Source organism: Bactrocera dorsalis, chromosome 2 (genome assembly GCF_023373825.1).
Source record: "Bactrocera dorsalis isolate Fly_Bdor chromosome 2, ASM2337382v1, whole genome shotgun sequence".
NCBI classification, from domain to species: domain Eukaryota; kingdom Metazoa; phylum Arthropoda; class Insecta; order Diptera; family Tephritidae; genus Bactrocera; species Bactrocera dorsalis.
In genome coordinates, this window is record NC_064304.1 from 4,958,971 (window position 1) to 4,984,244 (window position 25,274).

General features: G+C 36.4%; 1 protein-coding gene across 3 annotated transcripts; it reads left to right on the forward strand.

The window, feature by feature from the left end:
- Window positions 1-25,274, forward strand: LOC105225859 (serine/threonine-protein kinase Warts). Of its 3 annotated transcripts, none has more exons than XM_011204520.4 (8): window positions 1-160; window positions 6,695-7,406; window positions 19,544-21,752; window positions 21,829-21,949; window positions 22,017-22,132; window positions 22,285-22,363; window positions 22,425-22,620; window positions 22,710-25,274. In XM_011204520.4, the coding sequence occupies exons 2-8, from the start codon at window positions 7,287-7,289 to the stop codon at window positions 23,154-23,156; spliced, it is 3,288 nt and encodes a 1,095-aa protein (XP_011202822.1). In that variant the 5' UTR covers window positions 1-160; window positions 6,695-7,286; the 3' UTR covers window positions 23,157-25,274. The 3 variants fall into 3 exon arrangements, with proteins under 3 accessions (XP_011202822.1, XP_011202821.1, XP_049306300.1); XM_011204519.4 differs by having other exon boundaries at window positions 14-539; XM_049450343.1 differs by lacking the exon at window positions 1-160 and adding an exon at window positions 879-1,027.

Genomic DNA, 25,274 nt, shown 5'->3' on the forward strand with positions numbered 1-25,274 from the left:
GTTGCATTTGCTATTGTTCATAGTTCTTTGCGTGTGCTCTAAACTTTTTACCATTATTATTTTCCAATTAGACGCGTCGAAATCGAACAAAAATATTGACAAAATATTATTTACTGTGAATATACTCTTATGTGATGTTTGTGAAGTGTATTTATGCAAGGTGAGAAGGAGTAAATTGAATTTAAAGTTGTGGAATTTCAGTGAGTTTCCCGAGTTCTGGTATTCGTTCGCAATAAGAGGAATTCATTTGACCCCGTCTCCTCCCATGCGTTTGTCCAATAAGATATCAACGATACGAATGAATCTAGTACAATAAATTGCTCGCTGCTCTGTTGTGTGCTGTGCTCGCGCTCGACGTTCCGTGTCCGTGTGGCTAGATATCTGTCGGTCTGCCGCTGATTGTCTTTCAAATGGCTCAAATGCAACAGTTCCGCACGTGTAAAAAGTATACTTTGACAGTGAAATAAAAAAGAAAATATACTTTATTTTTCCACTTTCGTCATATGTAAATTCTGTTTATGGAATCAAAACTCGAATACGTAAGCTTTGTTACAAGTGTAATGCAGACGGTTGTGATAAATGCTTATTAGATATATTTTGATGGTGTGTTTATGTACATAATGGGCACGTTAATTACGATAAGAAGAATTTTAGGATTAAATCGTTCAAACACGAGCTAGTGAAGAAAATCAAATTGAATACAAAAGTTGTGCACTAAAATACTGCAAAAAAGAGGATATGTGAAATAAAAGAAATTTAAAAATCTATATTTTGCAACTGTATATGCATGTAACTGGACATTGTTAACCAGTTGTGGTGTAACTGTCAATGATTCTAATGTTACCTCATTATCCCGTTTCCCATGTAAACTTATGTGTTTTAGGAAAATATAATATTTATTTCTTTTTTTAAGCAATAACTATGTGTATAAAAAATTACATATCTTAAAAAATCTTTATAAAAGTTCTACATATAATAATATTTACTGTATGCCGGAAATTTATTTATACTTAGTGCATTTGGATAAGTACGTGAAAATACTAAGGAAGATTTTTTATGTCTTATAATAATACAAAAAAAAAGATTAATTAGTTTTCATTATTAAATAAAATGAATTTAAGGATTTTTATTGTTTTTGCTATACAGTCGTGGCTACAAAATTGAAAATTGAGTTAAAAAATGCCAAAAAAAAAAACACTTTAGTATATTTTCAAACTGTGTGTAGAAGTACAAATAAGCATTCTAAAAAAAAAGGACTTAATAAGAACTCTGAATCTTTCTATAAGAACTCAATGCATAGAGATTAGCAGCAAATGTAATGTTTACATAGCTGTTTAGGGGCTTAAATTTTATAATAAAAACATTTTGGGTGTAAATAAAAGTTTTAAAATATTTATTAGAGATTTTAAACATTACATTAATAGTTCTATGGACAACTGAGTACCTAAATAGTATGGTGAACGCTGAACAAAGTGCCCTGGTATCTATACCTTTGCTATCCTTTTATTATTGTTAGCTTTATAGACGTACGCATGTACATTGTTTAGCTCTTTCCAATATTTAAACAGATATGTATGTGCATATGTATGTAAATAAATTCAAACATATGTATAATACATATGTATATAGAATTTCTTTTTAATATTTTTACACTTCCTTTTAAAACACATTAATCTCATTATTTTGAACGTGAAATATTTAGAAATTAACAATAAAATGATTTAATTACGGTGTATGTGTGAAGTTTAAAGGAATTGTGTGAGTATATGTAAAAGGAAAATTCACTTTTATTATTTTGTCCACAGCTGTATATACACATATACGTACATACATATTTCTGCCAAGAATCAGATCAAGTAAATACATACTTGCATGATAAAAAATGCGCGCGCAGCCATTGCACTTGGATGGCTAATAGTAAAAGATTGCGCTGCTTGCATGATAATTTGCGAATTGTGGACACCAATATAAATGTATGCATCTATACATACATACGTCGTAAATATTTAAATACCTATGACACTTGCACGAAGGCACGATTATAACAACGGCAACAACATCTACAAATATGTCTACGATTATAACATATTCACAAAAGTAGCAACAAAAATCCATTCTATATCCCGCCTCCAACTCCAATTGCGGCGACGTAAGCGGCTACAGTCGTTGCTTCTGCCTCTGTCACTGCCGCTGCCTACGCTACATTATCTAGCTAAGCTTTACTACGTCAACGCTTAACGCTAACAACACCGTCAGTCACACATGGCACACACCTACTATGTACATAAGTATGTAGTCTGCGCCAACCGAATGGCTAGATGGCTGTTGGGGCTGGTTAACTTGACGGGCCCGTAAGCAACGCTTATTGCGCTGGCGCATTCATACATATTTATATATTTATGTACATGTAGTATGTGTTTACAAGCGTTGGTAAACGATGAAAACATTTTTGAAATTCCATTCACATTCCATTATGCATTTCGAGTGCGAGTGGAGGCGACGCGGCAACGTAATGTGTACGTGTGTATTATGTATTTGTGTGTGCAAATGTATATTTTTTATGCCTCTGTACGAGTACATACATAAATATGGACATAATTTGTCGGCATTATCACTATAAACCTATTACTGGCAGGAGACCTCAAGGACCAAACAAGCAAAAAAAAAAAAATCGAGGAGGGAGCCAATCACAGGGTGGAGCATGAATCAGCACATTCAGCAAAGAACTAGTAGGTGAATGGTGTAGTGATTACGTATCGCGTGCGATTATGAGGCGGCAATTAGAAGTGGATTCGATGGGGAGGAGAGCGAAAAGTTTTCAACTAAGCCTCCACAAGTGATCAGGCTATAAAAATTACATATGTACATATGTAAACTAAAAATTCCAAGTGGGTTGGGGTTTAGTTACAAAGTGGACATTTGGTTATGACGGCTGGAAATGTGTGTATTTGGTGCTGCTGGATCGGTTAAGCTTTACCACCATTGAAGAGGTGGGGGTGAATTGTGTGCGGTGTGTGTGTGTGCGCTTGTAGTGCATTAGTTTTGCTGTTGGTATTTGCTTTGATCACATTACTGTCAGTGTTTATGGGTTTTCTCTTTCTGCATTATTGCTTTTATCTTTGGCAATGTGGAATGATGTCGTTGCCAATGTAGTACTCTTAGCGAAAATGTAGCGCTTTGCACTTTAATGGTAGGTATGTGCTTATGCGCTTCATCTGTCAGTCATACCATATTTTATAAAGTTTACAATTGGTCTCACCCATTTTGTATGTGTGCGAAACAATATTGCAAACCACTTTCAAATAATAAGCAGTAAACTATTCAACAGAAACCAGCTCCAGGGAACATCAGTACTACAATGCGATCAGAAGCAGGAGTCCTGTTAAAGTCACTTCATTTACATGATGAGGACTTGGACTCCTGTCCCTCCCTCCTTCAAAGAGATGATTGATAATATACATACATATGTATGTATGTATGTAGATTTACATAGTCGCAAAGTTTCAATAGACTCAAATCTTTTATAGTTCGTTATTGATAAAGAGCTAATTATTGAATAAAAAAGTGAAATATAATTCTCAATGTTTGTTCAATTTTAATTTTAATTCATTTTTATTATACTATTACCCAGAAGGAAACGACGGAGTCGTTTGTATGTACATGTATGTATGTATGTACATACATATATATTGACATACATACATATATATATAAAAGTAGAAATGATTGGCTTGACGAACTGAGTCGATTTAGACATGTCCGTCTGTCTGACTGTCTATATGCAATCTAGCCTCTCTGTTATCAAGATATCGGTCTTAAATTTTATCACACATCTTTTCCTTCCCAGAAAGCTACTTATGTATTTGTCGAAATCGTTGATATTGGACTACTATAGCACATAGCTGTAGCTTTCATACCAACTGAAGGACCAGTATCAAGTTTTGTTGTGAGTTGAGTTCAAAATATACTCCCGAAATGTCTAAGTCGAGTATCTACAAAGGACTTATCTTTTCATACCATATTCTATACCAGTACACCGATATATGTACTCAGTGTTTATTTATCTGAAGACTTCTACTTTCGTCTACCTTCCGTTTACAAAATTTTCGCTCACACAGCAAGTTAGTATTTATTCATATATGTATGTAGATACATACAAACAATTATAGGTACATTATATACTGTGTATTTTCTGCGATGTTGATTTGATGTGTCAACTGGCAGTGTCCATTGTCCGCTGTCTGCTTATCGTCAGTGGTCAGTCAGACAGACAGGCTGGTGCGCACAGTTGTGTGATCGCTTGGGAGCATTGCGTTTGAAAGCTTAATTGTAATTGTTGTTTTAATTTGTTGTTGCTAGTGCAAGTAACAATTTCATATTGCGTGCGAATAGCTCATGAATATTTCATGTGTGCGTGAGGCGAGAATAAACACAACGATCAATGCAATTGAAAATAGAAAAGCGTAAAACGCAAAGGCGAGCCGAAGGAAAAGCACGAAAAAATGAATGCACGAAGAAAACGCAGAACGCACAAATGCCGAACTTTGCAATAATTATCAGAAACAAATTCTATTTTTATCCAGCGCAGCGCTGCTCTAGCCAACTTGATGTTTGGCAGCGATACTTACATATATACACACCCTAGTACGTACATACTTACAATATGAGCTGTAGCAATCGCTCGGTTCTGCTTGGTGACAGTGTGTCGGTTCCTCCATTTCACTGTACAAAATATTAGACCACGTAATGAAGGACCGGGCCAACTTTTTTTTTTAAATACGTCTTGCGAAAATAATGAGCAATGAGCTTAAGATAAGTTTTTAAAGCAAATTGTCATCGTAATTCACGGATGGAATTTGCGAATGTAATTTGCCGTAGATATTCTGGGGTCCTATTTTGTATCTCGATTTGAAAATAGATTCTATTCGAAATTCGGATCTATTTATAATTATGCGAAAGTTGTACAACATTGTGTCTTCTATTTATGTTTCTGCTTTCAACATTTCAAAAGCGAACGAATATTTTATTCAAACATAGAGTTAAAAATGATTATGAAGTAAATATCTCAACTTTCTTTCAAAGAAGGACCTTCTGTCCGTAAATATAAATTTGTCATGAATAAAAGTTTGACTCAGATGGTTTTATTATTAGTAAATTCATACTACAGATTTTTATTGTATTAAAATCAGGTTATATGTAATTTGTGAAACCACAAAGTCTTTCTGTCTGAATCAATGGATGTATTTTTGTGCTTGATGTAGATTTTTTTTTTTGCAATGTGACGCTTTTGGATGTTACGTAGGTTGGCTTTTATATTTCGGGATGTTGCAAACTGACAACTCACAAGTTTTGACATTTTTGATGTTGTACATACTCAGTGCTATTTCTGTTAACAGTAACTTAAAATATTCATTTTGGCCGAAAATGGAATTAAGTCATTCAGTTTACAGCATTTTAAAACGATTATTTTTTACAACTTTCGATATGGATGCATTTAATTAAATTTTTGGCGATGAAGCTCCATCAAAGTCTAATGTTTATCGATGGTATGTTAAAATGAATCGAGGTCATAGATCACTCCAAGACAAATTTCGTGAAGTTCTACCAAAATCAGTTGTTGTTCCGGAAACTTTTGGTGCGCACATCAAATCGATATTGCAAGATCGTCATTTTGCCTATCGTGAGATTGAGACAACTATAGGCATTAGTGGGACCATTTAAATTGCATGAACATTAGACTGTAAAAAATTGAATGTATGGGATATTTGTCACTCGCTTAAAAACTATTCTTGTCGTTTGGTCAAGAGAAATTTAAAAAATACGATAGCGTTGCTTCGAAACACGTCTATTACATCGTAAAAGGTGATCATTCGTGGGTTTTTATCTATGAGCCTGAGCAAATAGTGCCTTGTTTTTTGGAGAAACTGAATATGAACATGTCGCAACCATACCACTAGAACAACGCATAACAGTAAATTCTGAGTGGCACACAACCGTTTGTTTGCCAGTTGTCCTTTAAGAAATGAGGAAACCCAACCGCGGAACACGAATCAGTCTTCGCCACGACGATGCGGTCTTTCTAACATCGATTTTCTAAAAGCAAAATGATTTTGAAAAACCATTGCTTGCAAATTCTGATCGCATCCTAATATTAATATGCAAACATATATTGACATTTCAATATGCTATGAGATCTTGTGATTTCCTTACTAGTTTCTATACTTCTTGTTCTTTTTTGTTTAGCTCGTCAAATATGTATTTAGATTGTTAGCAATGTCAACTCAAATATTTCAAGCCGTGTTTGATTTATAAATTTACATTTGCCATTCGATAACTTAAATGTTTATCTGTGACTCATAAAGTTGGCATCTTTTGAATACTCACATATGTATATGCACATACATTAATTTTGATAAACACGCCGGCATAACTATATACATATGTATGTATGTGTATTTATTGTTTACGTATTAATATAGGTTCACCAAGCGCAAGTCACTGTACATACAAGACTACATGTGAATGAACATACTTATGTATGTACATATGTAAAATGAGTGTGTGTATCTCACTAGCTATGCTGATAAAATATTTCCGAAATCCTCACCCATAATTTATTTATTTTGCATTTCAGTTTACAACAACTACGAAACCATACACCCTCTAAATTTCTATTTTATCTGCCTATTTTCAGAACATATCAAGCTGCTGAATACCAAAAGCACGCAGCCGTCGAGAGGAATGCGCAACAAACCGTGTTTAAGTTTTAGCAAAATTGTTGTTGTGCCTTGTGTGTTGATAAAGTATAAATGAAAAGTGCAAATATTGTACCACAAAGAGCAAAGCGCTAATATGCCTTAGTGATGTGGATTATTATGCAAATTCCAGTGTTTTTAGTTTAGTGTCGCTGCCAGAATTTACACATTGAAAATATAAAAAAAAAATAAATACTTGGAACAAAAACGATACTACTTGAATGTGTGTGTTGTACCTCGCTTTATCACTTACCCTTCGTTATATCTCGTACAAGTTATCTTGATTAAATATTATACTAAGAATACGGCGGAATCAGCTGCCGGCAAGTCAACTTAAAGTCTGAAAATATACTACATATACAAACATAGTTAAGTGAATAGTGCAAAATTTAAAACGTGTCCTAAGTTGAAAGGGAAGAAGAAATCAAAAACAATAGAGACGTATCTGAAGACAACAATAAAGGAAAACCGTAAATTTTTTGGTTTTGTACAAGTTAGTTGTTTGTGATATGACTGCTAAATATCACAAGAATGCATCCAGCGGGCGAAAAAAGGGGTCGCCCCAAAAATAAATACACAGCTCATGCCCTCGAATCTATCAAACAGGATCTGACACGTTTTCAAGTACAAAGGGACAATGGTGGAGCACAGGTGAGTGAAGAAACTATACTTACACCATTTGATTTCAAAAGAATAAATTTAAGCACATTTGTCTAAGTTAACTGGGGTCGAAAATTTTGGCTATGGAATTTATTTATATAAGTATAAATACATGTTTTTTTTTAATTTTTTGGTAGTTTTTGAAAATATATCGTTAGTTGAACGAATTTCTTCAATTTCTGTGTAGTCACTTCTTTAAGCTGATAATCGGGAAATAAATTTGTGAGCATATATCAAGAAAAGACAGAAATTTTTAATATTACGCCTAATTTACTTTTTGATTAGCCATATACGCTATAAACCTGAAATAAAAACAACAACTACCGTTGTCTATCCAAATTCAGGTTAAGCTTACTACAATTGACCCCTTTTTACCCCAAAAACGACCAGTGGGTGGAAAATCTTGCGGCTCGTGTTGAATAATAAACAAACGCCGGCTCTGAAGTTTCCATGCCGACTATGACCAGCTACGTTGTATAAATTATTTGAATCTCAATGTTCACGTGTTAAAATTTCCTCTGTGTGCCCATGAACATTTTGGTTTACTAATGGCACCTTTACATACATACATATGTACATAAATCTCAGCCACATACTCATTTCATTTCGAAAGAACTAATTTTAGTTGAAGGAAAGAACACTACTCTTGTCATAAAACAGCTGTTGAAAGCGTTGACAAGCGGCAATTTCAGTATTAAATTTATGCATGTGCATAAGTCTATACGGATGCAGCTTAAATTAACCTGTGTGCATCATAAAGTGGCCCACATGTGATCTGACGAAGCAAAATCAATTTGAAATTTTATGACTTTAGCGGCAGCTACTGTTTTTACAATCGTTATTTACAATAATCTCTGCTCAATGGACTTATTTTATGGCTACACTTTTTGGTTCTTATTGTTGCCTTTATCAATATGTGTATATCGTGTACTCATCAGCAATGTGTCTCTCAGCCGCCATATGATTACTTGTATTGTTCCTTTACGTGTTGTTGTTGTTGCCACCAAATTTCGCTTGGCATAGTAATTCTGTCGTATAGATGACAGTAGTAAATAGCGAATACCTTGACGTTTATGACATTTCAGCGAATGTCCGCAGCAAGATGGTTTTAGATTTGCAGAGTTCCTCCATAATCGATTTCTGTAAATCATAAAATCTACAGCCGAAACCGTGAACTTTTTCGTTTGCAATTTTGCTCCATTATTTTCATAGCGCTGTATGCGGCATGTGCATGCATGGGTAGCTAATTCCTACAGCTATAGCAAATTTATAATTTACGTTCTTAAAAATTTATGCAAATATTTTTTTTAAGTGCTAATCATAAAATTAATGAATGTAATTAGGAATTTTCGAATATTACCATATTGAATGTATCATGTCTCCAAAAGTTTGCTATTATTTGATACAAAAAAATCTTAAAACCAGGGCAAAAGTACCCAAACTTTTGGAACACCAAATTCGTCATACCGCGAGGAAAATGCAGAATCTTCCAGATATGACACAAAATCGTTAAAATTTTTAAAATATTTTTAATAATTTTTAAATGTTTTAGATAAACATATAGACAAAAGAAAATTCCGTCTAGTAACTTTGGTCAAGCTACGTCGAGCAAATAATTTTCAGAATTGGTGAGAAAAATGTCTGTTGTTGTTGTAGCGGCCGAGTTCACAGTCCTTGCCCGGATAAAAATCCGGCTCTGTTCCAGTTCCCCGTGTCGGAACGGGTGAGAAACAAGAGAAAAATTTCTCCGAAACGGCGATGAAAATAAGATTTTTTTTAAAGAAAACGACTTTTTTCGGTCAACATTGACTTTTCTGTTCGGCGTATTTTCTTATGTCGTCGATGTAGTTAAGGAAAGACCTCTTGATGTTTTGTATGATGCGGTTCCGCTTCAAGAAGGCGACTGTAGGGATGGTTTCTACGAAAACACTCCAGCAGAAACTGCTTGGAGAGGAGTTCATTATGTTCCTTAACTGCTGCACTGTGTAGTTCTTTGATCGGTGACATCAAGAACCATTCCGTTATAGTCCGGAGTGCATTGTTCTGGCTTGTCTGAAGCTTCCTCTTTTCTTATTGCATCCAACCAACGTCTGTGCTCCTTTGTCCAGATTTTGAATATGGTCGCTGTAGATTTAGTGGGGGAATGCGTTAGGCTCCGAACAGCGTTTCATTGCCCGAGATCATTATTGTGCAATCATCAGTGTACGAGGTGATAGAAATTTTCCTCTGGTGATTGAGGGAGTTTTGAAATGTAGAAATTAAACAGCAACGGAGAGGGGATACCACCTTGCGGAACCCTCTATTTAATTTTCCTCAATATAGAATGTTTACCTCGAAACAGAATGGATGATTGCCGGCCGTTCAGGTAGTTAATAGTTCACCTCTTCAACCCTGGAGGGACCGGAGATTTTTTTGATGTTCTCAAGTAGCGTTGTGTGGTTGACTGTTTCAAAGACTTTTGACATGCCCAACGTTACGAGGATCGTTCTCTTGCAGGATGGTTTCTGGTTGAGGCTATCAGCTAACCAGGCGTTTATGCTACTAAGTGCTGGGGTGGTGCTGCACATTACGGAAGTCATGCTGGTGGTTTGCTAGACTCATTTGGTGATTGAAGGTCGGGAGTGGCAAGGCCTCAAGTGTTTTCACTACCGATGAAAGGGTCGGTCAATATGTGAGTGTTCTGAACGAAATTTAGAGAGCGTTTTTTCTAGCAACGGTGCATCTTTGTGTTTAGACTGAATAAATTCGAGTGAAAACTTGCCCTAGATCCCATATAACTAAAAAGCCTTAGGTAACTGACGGTATTATCCGACTTTAATCTTTGCAGGTTGCAAGAGTATAAAATGTTCGGTTACACCCGAATTTAGACCTTCTTTACTTATTTGTAAATTCATATTTTGCTTCTATGCAAACATCAGGATTATGCAAACATTGATAAATATCCCGTCGTTCTTCTCCGACATATAAATTTGTATGTTGATTGCTTAAAAGAAAAAACTTAGAATAAAATTACAATATAAGTCCTCCAAATATGGCGACGAACTAAATACATCACATTCATACACGTAAGATTGCCTTATGTGAGTGCCCATAGCTGTTTTGGCCGGTGCCGCCGTCCCTGCTACTGCTGCTGCTGGCGCTGCTGTTAATCACATTGAAATTCAAATTCGAAATTAGAAATACACTTTCGATAGCGCTACATTTGGTTAGGCTGCATTACGATATTGTTGCTGTTGTTGCCAGGGTGTAATGTTGACGTTGTTTTAGTCGTCTTTTGTGGCCATGGTGCGGGCTTGTAAGCCAACATTGTCGCCACAATCAAACGTCAAACGCTAAAAGCCGTCACACATGTAAAAATATGTATGTGCGAATGGTGATTGTTTATGATTAGTGATGCCTAATGCCAATTTGTACATAGCTACATAGGTACATACAAACATATGTACGTATTTAGCAAGAAAACAATTATAAATTCGAGACACATAAACGATTTATTGAAAAGAGCCAAAAGTTTGTGGTCACCAAGGTATTCTTTGAAATATAAAACGCCCACACATTTCACAGCAATTAAAGACACAATTAACTTATCAACGCATTTTGCACAAAATTGTGACAAATAAAAAAATTATATATACATATCTTCTTATGTATGTATGTGCATATGAGTTCTTTAAGCGCTGCCAAAAACCTTTTCAAATAGCCAAGCGAACGCCCTCCGGGTGAGCCCACAAAATATTCATTTATTGTTCGAATAAATAAAAATACGTCAAAACAAAAGGCAATTGTAATATGTATCTTTATATGCGCGATGAGACTAGCTCTCCACAGCCAAACTGCTATACAAAAATACTTAAGTAGACATGTATGTATGTACACTAGCAGTCAATGAAGTCGGTCCACATTTCACCTATTTAAATTTAAATAACAAAATAAAATTCAAACTATCAGCTGAGTGTGTTAGGACCAATATAAACAGTTAATACTCGTATATAATACTTTTTGTTGATGACGAAAAACCATATAACATCATGAACGTGAAAATAAAGCTGCCGAATGCCAAAAGACGTCGAAACTTCTAAGTTTTATAGTTTTTTATCTAATTTTATATATAGGTATATGTATTGTGCGTATAATGTTCAAAAGTTTACATTTTATACAAGAAAGTTAAATTTAACAAATCAGATCAAAAGTTTCCAACAATCGGTGTCTCGTATTTTTTTAAATAAATTTCAAAGGTTTTAGCTAAGAATCAAGTGCAAAATGGTAGATCAGAAGTATACAAAATTGCTATTGGCACTCGTTAGAAGAGAATATAGGAAGATGATGGGAATACTAACTGTTCACTGCGTTAGGTATTGATAGTGAGGCCGCAGAGTCTGTTAAAATTCGCGTCAAGCGCCAGTCGTTCTTCCTCTTCTCTGTTTGGCGCCAATTAGAGATTCCAAGTGTATCCAGGTCCTTATAAACCTGGTCTTTTCAACGGAGTGGTGGTCTTACTCTGCTTTCCCCGGAGTGTACTGCGTCGAATACTCTCAGTGCTGAAGTTTTTTCATCCATTCGCTGAACTATGTTAATGTAATCATTTATCACGTACAGCTCATCGTTCCGTCGTTGGCAATGCGCAAAGGACCTTAAATCTTCCGCAGAACCTTTCTCTAAAAACTCGTAACGTCGACTCATCAGCTGTTGTGATCGTTCATGCCTCTGCACCATAAAGCAGGACGGGGATGACGAGTGACTTGTAGAATTTGATCTTTGTTCGTCGAGAGAGGACTTTAATACTCAATTGCCTACTAAGTCCGAAGTAGTACCTGTTGGCAAGAGTTATTCTGCGTTGTATTTCGAGACTGACATAGTTGCTGGTGTTACTGCTGGTTTCAAGATTCACGAAATTATCTATGTCTTCGAAGTTATGACTGATTAGAATACATATGTAAATTACTACAAAATTAAAAACGTAGACATATTCTAACCTTTTCACCTTATTTCAATGGTCTGTTACATTCTCTGGTGAAGAGATCAAAGTTATATCCTCAAACCAAAAATTATGTTAAAAACTTTAGGACTTTCAGGCTTCCGAAAAAATAGTAAAATACAAAAACAAATATAGTCAAAAAGTGTGGCTGAACCATTTCTTTCACCTCAACTTGCCAGCTGTGATCATGGAAGTACTTGTAGCATGCATGTATCCTGCGTAGTGGGCCGATTTTGTTGTTCGCCAGTGTATTGAAAATCATGAATGCATATGTTGCTTGTGTCTGTGTGTGTAGAAATAGCAAACAATTATTGAATTTTATTCTACTCTGCTCGGTTCTTAATTCTAAAATTCTACAAACATGCGGACATAGCAATATTTTTGTGCTCTGATCACATAAAAGCTTAAATCGATTTTGTGAAATTTTGCATTTATTTATTTAAATTATGATATTTTTTATTTATATTTCAAAGAATTTTTGTAATAATGATTGTAATATGGTAGTCGAAAAAGTCTTTTCGTATTTCTAATTTTAGAGCCAAAGAGAGTAATGCTGAAAGTTTCTTAATTTTGACTTGTGGTTAGATCGAATTATCTATATTTAATAACATTTTTCAGGTTTAAGAGACATAACATCAAACAATAACACGAACAGTTAGTGATATACTCAGTGAACTCACGAATGTCAAAAATGCGGTTTTGACAAATTTTGAGTTGTGCCACTTTTATTTTTACGGAGCGATATGTCTTTGCAATTATGTATAGCTTATTTGCATATTTCGGCTGCTGTATTGCAGCTTTTGTATTTGTGTAACGATTTAGCTTATGTATACATACATATTTAAGTTTTGATAAAGTATTAAAATTATTTTCTTTTGCGAAAAATCATTTTCAGTTGAACGCGAAATTTTTCTGTATTAAATTCTTAGGAATTCACAGCTAAAAATAACACTCTTTCTACACTTTGCTGCTAATAGCAAAAAGACATTCGCTCGTTGCAAAACTAAAATTTATTATTATTGCCAAGATTTTTTGTTTTTGGCTTTTTACTTTTTACGCGAACGTGAAAAAGGCGACCAACGCAACGAACAGTTTTCAGGTTCAAAGTTATTTCGGCCAAGGAGATATTGTATTTACATATAAACATACATATATGTATGTTTTTACATACTATATGTGTATGTGCGAATACAAGCAAGCGACATTTCAAATCGCACAAAAAGCATAAATGTAAATAATGATTCTAAGCCATTGCGCGCGTATTTAGATAAGAGAGCAAATATTATCAAAAACACAAGGCAATTTTTTAAAGAATGCGAAAAATGCCAAAGTAAAAACAAACAAGCTGACTGCAATTGCTCCAGAAGGCAGGCGTATTGATGAGAAATTTAGAATATTGAAAATATTAAACATGCCGCATTTGACTAACCTTTGAGTTATCACGATCGGTTAGGTGAAAAATAATATCAACAACTTTTCTTTGTTTTCATCGCTACTTTTGTACGTATGTATGCGCGGCAATTGATATTTTGTAATAAACAAATTAGTTTGAACTCATTCCAAACAATTGTAAAGATATTGGTTCAAGTTAATCGAACAGTCGTACTTGTTTCATGCAATAAAATCGAATTGTTTCAATGATTGTAATTCCCTAATCCACTTAATTGCGTCCAAAAGACGTAGCCAGTCTTAAGTGCTATTGATTAGAACCAATTAGTGTCATTGTAAACAATAACAGTTAAGACGCCTACGAGTAATTAGACAGATAAACTATTTAGTGTGCGGTTAAAGTAAAAATAGACACACTTTGCAGCCCTGACATATATTTAATCGGTGATTGGCGGTTAAGCTGACTGGACTACTTTCGGTTTACCTTCGCGCTTTTGAATAAAATAAAAAACAGTAAACAAGTACTAAAAGCTGTTCAATTCGTTTACCATTTAGTTCATTAATTATTATGATGACTATTTTAGGAACTCTCTCTAAGCAATATATGATATTACGAAAGATCCCAAGCAGACATCAAATTTCCTGATTTTTTCAATTTTTTTTTTATCAAGATCAGCAAGTTTAAGTTAAGTATCAGTTATTATTACAATATCTAAAATTTATTTTAATATGTCAAATTCAAAAATAGAAAAAAATACCATCTGTTCAGGATTGCCACGAATTGACAAAAAAACTGCTGTATTTCAATACAAACCTGTATTATCGCCTTCAAAATAGGATCCTGAGCTAATACATGTATTATAAATATTAATTAAATTTTCCATACGCTTGTTATGGCCTTCAGTGCCATCAGCGAATTTTGTTTTTTTTTTTTTTTTTGATTCCAGTAAATTTTTGGCGACCTATTCGATAACTTGTTGGATATTTTCGACATATTTATGACCCCATGCCTCGTTGTTGTTGTTGTAACGGGTGCCTTATTGCCGTTAGCATGGTAAGGATTAGATAAGTTGTCATCAAGGTCATTTAACGGTAGGCCCAGGAAACGTGCTGCTTCGATGGGGTCGGACCAAAAGGAGAAGGGTGTCAGATGTGTAGGGTTAGCAGGGCATGCAAAGAGGTGACTAGTGTCATGCAGGGACTCATTACACGCTGGACATATTGTATGTACATATGTTTGATGTCAAGGTCTATTCTGGACAAGCAGGAGTTTAACCTGCCACAGTATCCAGAACAAAGCTGCAGAAGGGGAACTCTCGTTTCTCGCGGCAACTCGAGCTCTTCGACTGAAATGAGTGGTGGTTTGACCGCAAGTACGCCGTAGTTGAGGAAGGACGTTTCGTCTCTATTAATGATGCGTTTAATGAGTCCAGGGTCCTCAACTAGGTTGTCAGAATGTGTTTTACTACACTACCTACTCGGCGTCGTTTTTGCAAAAGTTTCAAGTCTTCTGGTATAAAACTAGCATCAATTCGTTTCATCCTTAGAGAAATCTCACTTGGGCAGTTTTGAGCGCCGGTCCGCTGTCGTACCTATAAATTCCTAAAAAACTGAATCATACGACCCTTACAGATCGATTAAACGCTTTAAGCCCATCACAAGTTTATTGAGACGACTGATATCGGCTTAGGCTATGTCTTCTGAATGGTTGAGGGTAAGATTACCTCGATGTTATCGTAATTAACAGAGGTGGACGGACGACTCGCATGAAGAAAGTTTTCTACGATTTCAGAACCTTCTCTGATTGCTTTGTACACCTCAAATCCTTATGTTCGTAATAAAGTAGATTCCCCAAAACAGTTGAAATTTTCTTTCCCAAAGTTTTCAAAGTTCTTTTCTCACCTGAAAGACTAGATATATAGAATGATAATTAAAATCGAAAAGTTACTTGATATAGCCTGTCAAGCTTCGGAGTTCTCGCGTATTACTTTAATTTTCAAATACCCTATCTTATTTTACCTTTTTTTAGCAATTTTAATCAGTATTATCACCATGAGATGCCGTATCTTGCTAATTACATTTGGAGATATCTTCATCGCCACCATTATATCTACTGTGCTGATTTACATCGTAAAAGAGCTGCTTGTTGTCCGTCTGCACTGCCTATTTTGCTCCGCCAATAACAACAACAACATCAAATTCATGGATATTTTCATTTTCATCTGTTTTGTTGATATCCGTAACAGCGTAAAAGGGAAAATATTCTTTTTACCTTATGGCCGACTAATTTGTGGACCCTCTGTCTGTTGTTATTTTTGCACCATTTACGCTGCGGCAAAAGTATGCTTATTTATTTATATATGCATGTATACATATACATACATATTGTGTGTGTGTATGTACTCACGTGCAGCAGTAAGTTGGCCGTCAATTGTTGGGGATTGCACGGCGCAGAGCAGCAGAAAGACTTGTCAAGTCGGTCGACATGTGGATGGTGGAAAAAAGCGCAAGTTTTGCCAGCATTAAGCTAGGATACTCGCACCAACCAAGGTTCGATTGCATTTTTGTGCTTTTGTTTTTTAACCAGTTTCTTCTTCATTTTTATGCGATGTTATTTTTATGATATCTCCTTTGCCGTTTTTTGTTTCCTTTCTTATTTTATTTTTGTTACGCTTTAATTTGTATTCTTGTATATTGTATATGCCCTCCAACGGAGGAACTATTAATAAATTTGAAAACGAATTTCAAAAATGCATTGTTAGAAAAAGAAAAGGATCATTATTTCTTTATAATCCTACTTTCTTAAAGCTTTCAAAGCACCTAAGATATTAGGTCAATTGGTACACAGATGATATTGCTTCTCCATTTAGCATAAAAGCTTAAAAAATCGAAATCGTTATTAACAATCTTTATCTTTCGATTATTCCTTCTCTGACAAATTCGTGGCGATCGGTCCAACCGTTTGGAGAAAATTTCCTTACCAACTCTGAAAACGACGTTTCGAAGTTTTGGGAACCGATTACACTAGCATTTTTCAATGCTATACATTTGTCCGAAAGAAGAAAATTGTCGAAGAATATTTCTAAATTCTGCCTTAATTCGATAGTTCAAATATCATTAATTCGATATTGTAAAAATACACAAATCGATTCTTTAAATTTGGAGGTGGAGATAACCTCTCCTCCTATAAATAAAAATTTATTTCAAACTCCAATTTGCTACAGAAAATAAAAAGCACCAAGTATCGTGTCATCGAGGGTATAACAACTTTTCGTCCGAGTTACGATACATAATTTCTTGGTAGTTTTATTTCGGTAAAGTTGCTGCATCGCACATTGAGTGTAATACAGTAGCCAATTTGAACCGAGCTAAACAGTGGAACGAACGGCAAACATTCCCATAAATTGAAAACAATTCGCGAGGTAACACAGCCGAACAACCAAACAACCACAAAGCGCCAAATGGTTGGTGGGGTGAATAGAGAGACGCGTGGAGGGTGTGACAGTGCTGCAACGTTTGGCACAGTACCAGAGCTTAGCTGGCTTGACTGTGTCGTAGCGTGATCGCTGCACATCTGTTGTGTACTGTTCTTCTCCGGGTTTGGGGCATCTCATCTATTTTGCTCTTGACTTTCAGGAATTCAATGTATGAAATTATTACGTGACGGCAAGAATTTCCCTTCCTTCTTTTGCCGTCTCGTGCTGTCATTTCGTCGAATTCCAGTCGGACAATCGTTTCGTATGCGATCGTCTGTGTTTCTCTGTTTCTTGCTTACTGTGCAGGCGTTTTCCGCGGAGTGACTCTCTTACATTCACTAAAGCGAGTGCACACATATGCGTATATACCTACAAATGTATGTATTTGTTCCGAAGAATATAGTATTTTTGTGAGCTGATATGTTTTATTTCAGTGCATTTTTTCTGCATGCGCATTCATTTGTATATATGTATGTATATGTACTAATACATACATATACAAATATGTAAAGAATGTGTAATATTCGTTGCTTTATTAAAAAAAAAGAAATAGAATTTCTTACGAAGTTTCAACCATGAATTATAGAGAATCTTCCGACCGCAATTGATTCTAATCCAACCAGCGATAGAATATCCAGAAAAAGTCAGTATATTTTTATTGCTTCAATTCTGATATAGTAACAGAGTTTTTACTCTACGTCAATGCTTCAATCAGATGTCTGCAATGGTGCTTTCTTTGGAATCATTGTTACACTTTGGCGAACCGGACATATTTTGGCTACTCGTAGCATTTTACACTGGGTATTACTAGCTCAGGAACCACCTTTTCAAAATGGGGATCAAGTCCATTAGATCTGCATACATTTTTATCCGAATACCGATCACATCGCCTCAAGAGCGCCCAGCAAGATTCTGAAATTCAACAGAGTGCTGGGCCTATGTTAGTACTTGTAATAAAAGGGCGTACACAATAGATCTTAGGTCCCAGTGTAAGCCTTAATTTTTTTCTAGCCAAATGTAATCCAATCCAAAACCTTTAAAGAGTACTTTTAAGTATTGCCGACACCTTTTTTCTTGCTGCTCTGGTTAATTTGGTCTCCTAATAAAAGCAAAATGCTCGCATCGTCTGGCAAACCATCGACCATTCTCTTGACCGCTTCCTTACGGGAACTTCACATTTCACTGGTATTCTAAGTAAATGAGCTACTGTAGTTGCTCGGGTCCGTATTAGTGCGATATCGTTGCGACACTGCTCAGCTGAGTTTGATTGGTTGGAGCGGTGCGAAGGAATGCAGTAAGGTAAACAACGCATAATCACTGGCGAATCTGGCACACAAATCTTGCGCACACGCTTGCCGTTCTGTCAGTTTTATCGATTTCACGAATTCCATCGCATAACTTCTTTTTAATTATATTTTTTTGCTTGTTGCGCTTTTCTTCTTTGCATATTTCTATATTAAACCAAATATACATTTGTGAGTAAGTTTGTTCCTTCATTTTTTCCATTGTTGTGTTTTCTTGTAGTATTCCTATGTTTGATTTATTTATTTAGTTTTTTTTTTGTTGTTTTTGTGTTTTTTTTTTATCGCGCGTTTGCTAATTTTCTGATTTTTTTGGTTTTTGTTTTCATCACCATATTCTTAGGTGTATCTTTTGCATTTCCTTATTTGTGCTTTGAACTGATCATCTTGTTCGGACTGCTGACACAAGAACCGTCATACCTCGGTATGCTCATGGAATGTTTTTTATCTTTTGACACTTTTTGTAGTATAGAATTCTCAATGAAGCTTCTACTTTGTCATCTCCCAGATTAAGTACGGTTTCTTTAATTTCTCAAAAAATCTGAAAGGTTCTTTGGGGTTGTTGTTGTAACGGGTATTTAATCCAAGTTAGGATGGTAAGGATTAGATAAGTTATCGTCGACGTCATCCAACGGTAGGCCCAGGAAACGTGCTGTTTCGACAGGGTCGGACCAAAGAGAGAAGGGTGTCAGATGAGTAGGGTTAGCAGGGCATGCAAAGGGATAACCACTGTCATGCAGGGACTTATTGCACGCTGGGTATGATCTTGTGTCGTGGTGGTACAGGTCCATTTATTCTATTTTTTCTAAGCTCCTAGAAATTTTGTAATAGTAAAGAGGCGATTACATCAAAGCATTGTTAAAACAAAATTTTCCCGCCTTATTTTTACCGTTATTCCTTATACAAAATGAATAAAACAATTGAAATATTTATGCTTTCAAAGCTAAATATTCCAGTATTTGATTTAATGATTTTTATTTATTGCAGAACTTCCCACCGATGCGTTACAATGCCGTCAACGGGGGTCGCTCCGATCCGCCGGACTACATGCATGCCAAGCTGATGGAACCCATGCCTGCGGTATCGCCTTTACCTGTTGCACCATCACCGAATCCCCAATTAAACGGACATGTGCCAAAAGTTCTGCCACCCGGCCTTATTTCAGCAAAATTGATTCGAAAACCAAGTATCGAACGTGAAACTCCGCTCAATTATCTGCACCGATGCAGCCCAGCGTTGGACTCTGGCGCAGGCAGTTCGCGATCGGATAGCCCTCATTCGCATCAACAAGTCACAAATGCCGGACGTGTTAGCACAGGACAATATTCGCCGTCACCTTCAAGTTTCAGCGACGTTGGCCCACCAGCACCACCGCCACGGCATCCAACAACGGCAAACTCCGCTACACCGCCACCACCACCGCCTAATCAACTCTACAAAAGGCGATCACCTGCTAATACGAGGCCAGCGGCAATTACACCCAATCCGACAACGCGTGGCACCTCGCCGGTTATTTTGCGGAATGGCATCAAAGCCCAACAACAGCTGTCACAAATGAAGGCGCTAAGCTTATATCAGGCTGGTGGTAGCGCCGTTGAACCGCCACCACCGCCGTATCCTATCAACACAGTGGTGGTGGCTACGTCAGCGCCACCGCCCAGCTACACCGCCTCCATGCAATCCCGTCAGTCACCCACGCAGTCACAATCTGATTACCGTAAGTCACCAAGCAGCGGCATCTACTCAGCCACCTCTGCCGGATCGCCCAGTCCTATCACTGTGTCAAATAGCGCGATACTGCCACTGCAGCCGACTGCTGTAGCGCGTCCGCAGCCTCGTACCTACGCGCGCACTCAGCAGCCAATCATCATGCAGAGTGTCAGATCGACGCAGGTGCAAAAGCCGGTTCTGCAAACGGCTGTGGCGCCACAGACACCGGTCTCGGCCTCGGCTTGCAATTCGCCTGTACACATCATGCCCGCGCCACCCTCCTACCCGCAAAAATCTGCTATTGTTGTGCAACAACAACAAGCAGCTCAGCAGCAATCGCCGCTGTTGGCTGGTGGCGTCCCCACCACTCTCAGCACCGCAGTGAAGTCATCGACGCCCACCACACCGCCGCTCATAGCCAACGCGTTGAACGGTAGTGTGGTGAGCAAACCGATATGCATTGAGCCGCCTTCTTATTCGGTGACAATGCAGGCTAAGGCCGCACAGCATCACCAGCAACAGCAACAAACATCGTCAGCACAGTTGCGCGCTGCAGCGGCTGTAGCGTTGGCAGCACAGCAACAACAACAACAACAACAGCAGCAGCAACAAAAGCAGGTGTGCTCCGTGCCAGTGCCACGCCAATTGCCGCCTCCGCCGCCCTATCAGAGCACACGCGCTGCCGCAGCGCCACCGTCGGAGATAAGTGGCAACAACAATCCGATGGATATGAAGGCAAATGGCAAGGCAGCAGCGGCGCTGCACAGCAATATGGTAAACAATAACCAAATCATAAATAGCAACTTGACAACAACACCACCAATACCACCGGCGAAAAATAGTGGTGGCAGTGGGGGCACAACTAGTTCCGGTAGTGGCGGTGGCGGCACATCGCCGGCCGCATCTGGTGGTGGCGCTGTGGGCAAAGGCGGCGAGAAAATCAAGCATGCTTCGCCCATACCCGAACGCAAAAAAATCTCCAAGGAAAAGGAGGAGGAGCGTAAAGAATGTCGCATAACACAGTACTCTCCACAGGCGTATAAATTCTACATGGAGCAGCATATCGAAAACGTGATCAAATCCTGCAAACAACGCGCCAATCGAAAGAATCAGCTGGAGAAGGAGATGTCACGCATGTGCTTGCCGCAGCAGGCGCAAGTGGAGATGCGAAAAATGTTAAGCCAAAAGGAGAGCAATTACATACGCTTGAAGCGCGCCAAAATGAATAAGAGCATGTTCGCGAAGATCCAAGACATTGGCGTGGGTGCGTTCGGCGAGGTATCGCTGGTTCGGAAGATCGATGCAAAGAATCATTTGTACGCCATGAAGACGCTACGGAAGGCGGACGTGTTGAAGCGTAATCAGGTGGCGCATGTGAAAGCAGAACGTGATATTTTAGCGGAGGCCGACAATAATTGGGTTGTTAAATTATACTATAGTTTTCAGGATAAGGAAAATTTATATTTTGTGATGGACTACATACCGGGTGAGTGGGTGTAAAAAAAAAAAAAACAATTTATATTTTAAATAATAATGTTTACGGGTTTCTCTCTTCATAACAGGAGGAGACCTTATGTCTCTATTAATTAAGAAGGGCATATTTGAAGAACCATTAGCGCGATTTTACATTGCCGAACTGACATGCGCTGTTGAAAGTGTACACAAAATGGGTTTTATTCATAGGTTTGTACGGGTTCATTTGCCAACAAAACTTTGTCTTAACCCATAAAATCTCCTTTTCTCACTTCAGGGATATTAAACCTGACAATATACTCATCGATAGGGATGGTCACATAAAACTGACTGATTTTGGATTATGCACGGGATTTAGATGGACACATAATTCGAAATATTATCAAGAAAATGGTAAACTTAAGCACAAATTCAAATTAGTCACTTGACAATATTTTATACATTTTAATAGTTTCGATACTGAATATTATGTTTTCGGTATTGAAGTCAATACGAAATTTTATTAAACAAAATTGAAAATGTAATACATTTAATATACTGTCTAGGCAATCATTCGAGGCAAGATTCAATGGAGCCGTGGGAGGAGTACTCCGAAATCGGACACCGACCAACTGTATTAGAAAGGTAACCACACATCTTCTTACCTGCCTAAGTAATGTTTTACATCTATCGATCACTCTCTTAGGCGACGCATACGGGATCATCAAAGAGTATTGGCACATTCATTAGTAGGCACACCAAATTACATCGCGCCAGAAGTGCTCGAACGGAGCGGTTATACTCAACTTTGTGATTGGTGGAGCGTAGGTGTTATACTCTACGAAATGTTAGTCGGACAGCCGCCTTTCTTAGCGAATACACCAGTAGAAACACAACAAAAAGTATATTTACATTGATTCAAAACCTAATCATATTATACATACATAACCTCAATAGATTCATGAAACTAATATAACTGTTTATATTTAAGGTAATCAATTGGGAGAAAACTCTACTCATACCGCCGCAAGCAAAACTAACGCCAGAAGCTACTGACCTAATACGACGCTTATGCGCATCGGCCGACAAACGTCTGGGCAAAAACACTGAAGAGGTCAAAGCGCATCCTTTCTTCAAAGGTGTTGAGTTTGCTGATATGCGGCAGCAAACTGCTCCATATATTCCAAAGATTGAATTTCCCACAGATACGTCCAATTTTGATCCAATTGATCCAGATAAATTGCGTTCGAATAATTCAAATTTAAGTGGAGATGATTTCGCTTATAGTGATAGTCAGTCCCACGGATTTTTCGAATTTACATTTAGAAGATTTTTCGATGATCGATTCAATTCTGAGACCACAGACGATCACTCAAGCTATCAGGACGTCGGAAATACAACACAGAGCAATCATAATGTAAACGAACAGTTTATTTAGTCATTTAAGTAATTACAGCTAATAGAAGGGAAACATAATTATACTTTAAGTAATGATGTATGTAATTAGTTGTGTAGGTATGGTAATTGATGAAATGTCACAAAAATCTCCTAGCATGATGTTAATAAGAGCAAAGTTACACCTGACTGTTTTTGCAATATTTATTATAAAATAGTATCGCCCACCGTTACTAAAAACAAAAAGTAGATGACATAACGAACAGGAGTTGCACTAAAGATTTGTATGTATGTAATTTACCAGCTCGAATATATGAACGGTTCTTGTAATAAATATGCCACACAGTCTTTACGCTAATTTTTTTTATTGTAACTAGAGTATATTAAACTATTTTCGATCTTGGCTTGTGCTCGTATATAGCATATAACAAAGTTAAAGGATGCAAAATATGGTCGCAAGAATTCGTTATACGTTCATATATACAAGTGTAAATTGTTGGTGGCAATACTTTTTCATATAAAAAAAATTGTGTTTATAAATAAATAGTTACGCCAGCTGTTGTCCAGGTGTCAAACTGCTTTTATAATTAATTGGTAGATATTCATTTGACATATAAATTGGTTTTAACGAAATCTAATATTAAAAGATAATGAATATTTTTTCATATATCGATAATGTACTGAATCTATAGTAAAATAATAAAAATAAAAGGTGTTGATAGTAATCTAAGCGTTGAAAAAATATATTTTTGTATCGTTAATATATTTGGTTTGGTGGAGAAAAAATTTTAAATGTCAATTAGAAATGTGCAATCATGCATAAAAAGATATTTATGGAAGCTTTACATCCAATCTATAAAAAACTTTGAAAATTGAAATTTGAAATTACATTAAAAACAATAATTAATGATGAACGCTGAATTATTTGGGTGAAATTAGTATGACTTTTTGTACAGGAAGATTGTGCAGGCACACTAATATCCGGCGCATCAATTTATAAAGTTTATATCATTTTGAAAACTATACATATATTTGACGAATTTAGAAACAAAAACAAAATATTACAATATTAGAAACAAAAGTATAAAATTTGTAAAAGTTTGAAGATAGTAATGTTAAAGTGATCTATTTCAGCAGGCTGGATAGAAAAAAAATTTAATTGGGAAGCATGTAATGAACAATAAATGTATTGTTGGAATTGACTGGAAAGCAGAAGAATCAAATGGATTAAGTAGAAACGAAACTACAACAAACTTCTAATCAAATCACCACTGGCCTTAAAATATTTAATTAACAATATTATATTAATACATAAAAAAGATATATGCACTTATGTCAGTTTTAGTACATGTAACTAGCCAAATAAGCAGGTCTTATACACCACTTTCGTTTAACTGGCAATGAAGCTTTCTGAACTTGAATGAATATACATTTGTTTCTAACAAATACAAACGATTTGCTCAATAACTACGAAGAAACTTATAACGATCCTAATGTAATCCACATTAATTTATGAAATGCGGTAATGGAAATGGTTGCGCTGAACTTAACATTTCGTCAATTCATATTCACATTAGAAATGTTGCGCTATTCTACAATTTTATTGAAGAACAAATTTATATGTATATATATATACTTATGTATTTATTGCATTAATAATTAATAATGTTAAACTTGTAAACGGCCAATCGCTGAACAGTTGAGGAAAACAATGAAAAATATCATAACCTTATACATATTTACATAAAATATTTGTAGTAATAGCTAAGTTGTTAGACTAACTAATTCTAACTGTACGATAATTTACAATAGCACTTAAGCAGTTCGCATTCATAGTTTAACACACACATATGCATACATACATACTACAATTACAAATTTACACTTTACTCCAAACTCATGTGGCTACGCAAAACCAAATTCAATTGTCTGAGCTGATATATCCACATTTTCAAATTGCGAAACAATTTCATTACGTGCAGACACTGCATTTAAAAAAAAAAATAATTATACTACACACATCATCATGCAGTTAATTTTTTGATTTTTGCGACAGCTTCTTGCAATCGCATTGGCATTTAGATCAAAGCTTTTTAACAAATTCGCCTTGTTTTGACATTTCCAATTTTGCTTCATATTTTCTTACAGTTTACATATTTAT

Excerpts from the sequence above, each read along its gene's own strand:
- LOC105225859 (XM_011204520.4), top strand. The coding sequence starts at position 7,287 with ATGCATCCAGCGGGCGAAAAAAGGGGTCGCCCCAAAAATAAATACACA. Across the intron at positions 22,133-22,284 it reads GAAATATTATCAAGAAAATG|GCAATCATTCGAGGCAAGAT; the intron begins GTAAACTTAAGC and ends TATACTGTCTAG. Across the intron at positions 22,364-22,424 it reads CGACCAACTGTATTAGAAAG|GCGACGCATACGGGATCATC; the intron begins GTAACCACACAT and ends TCACTCTCTTAG.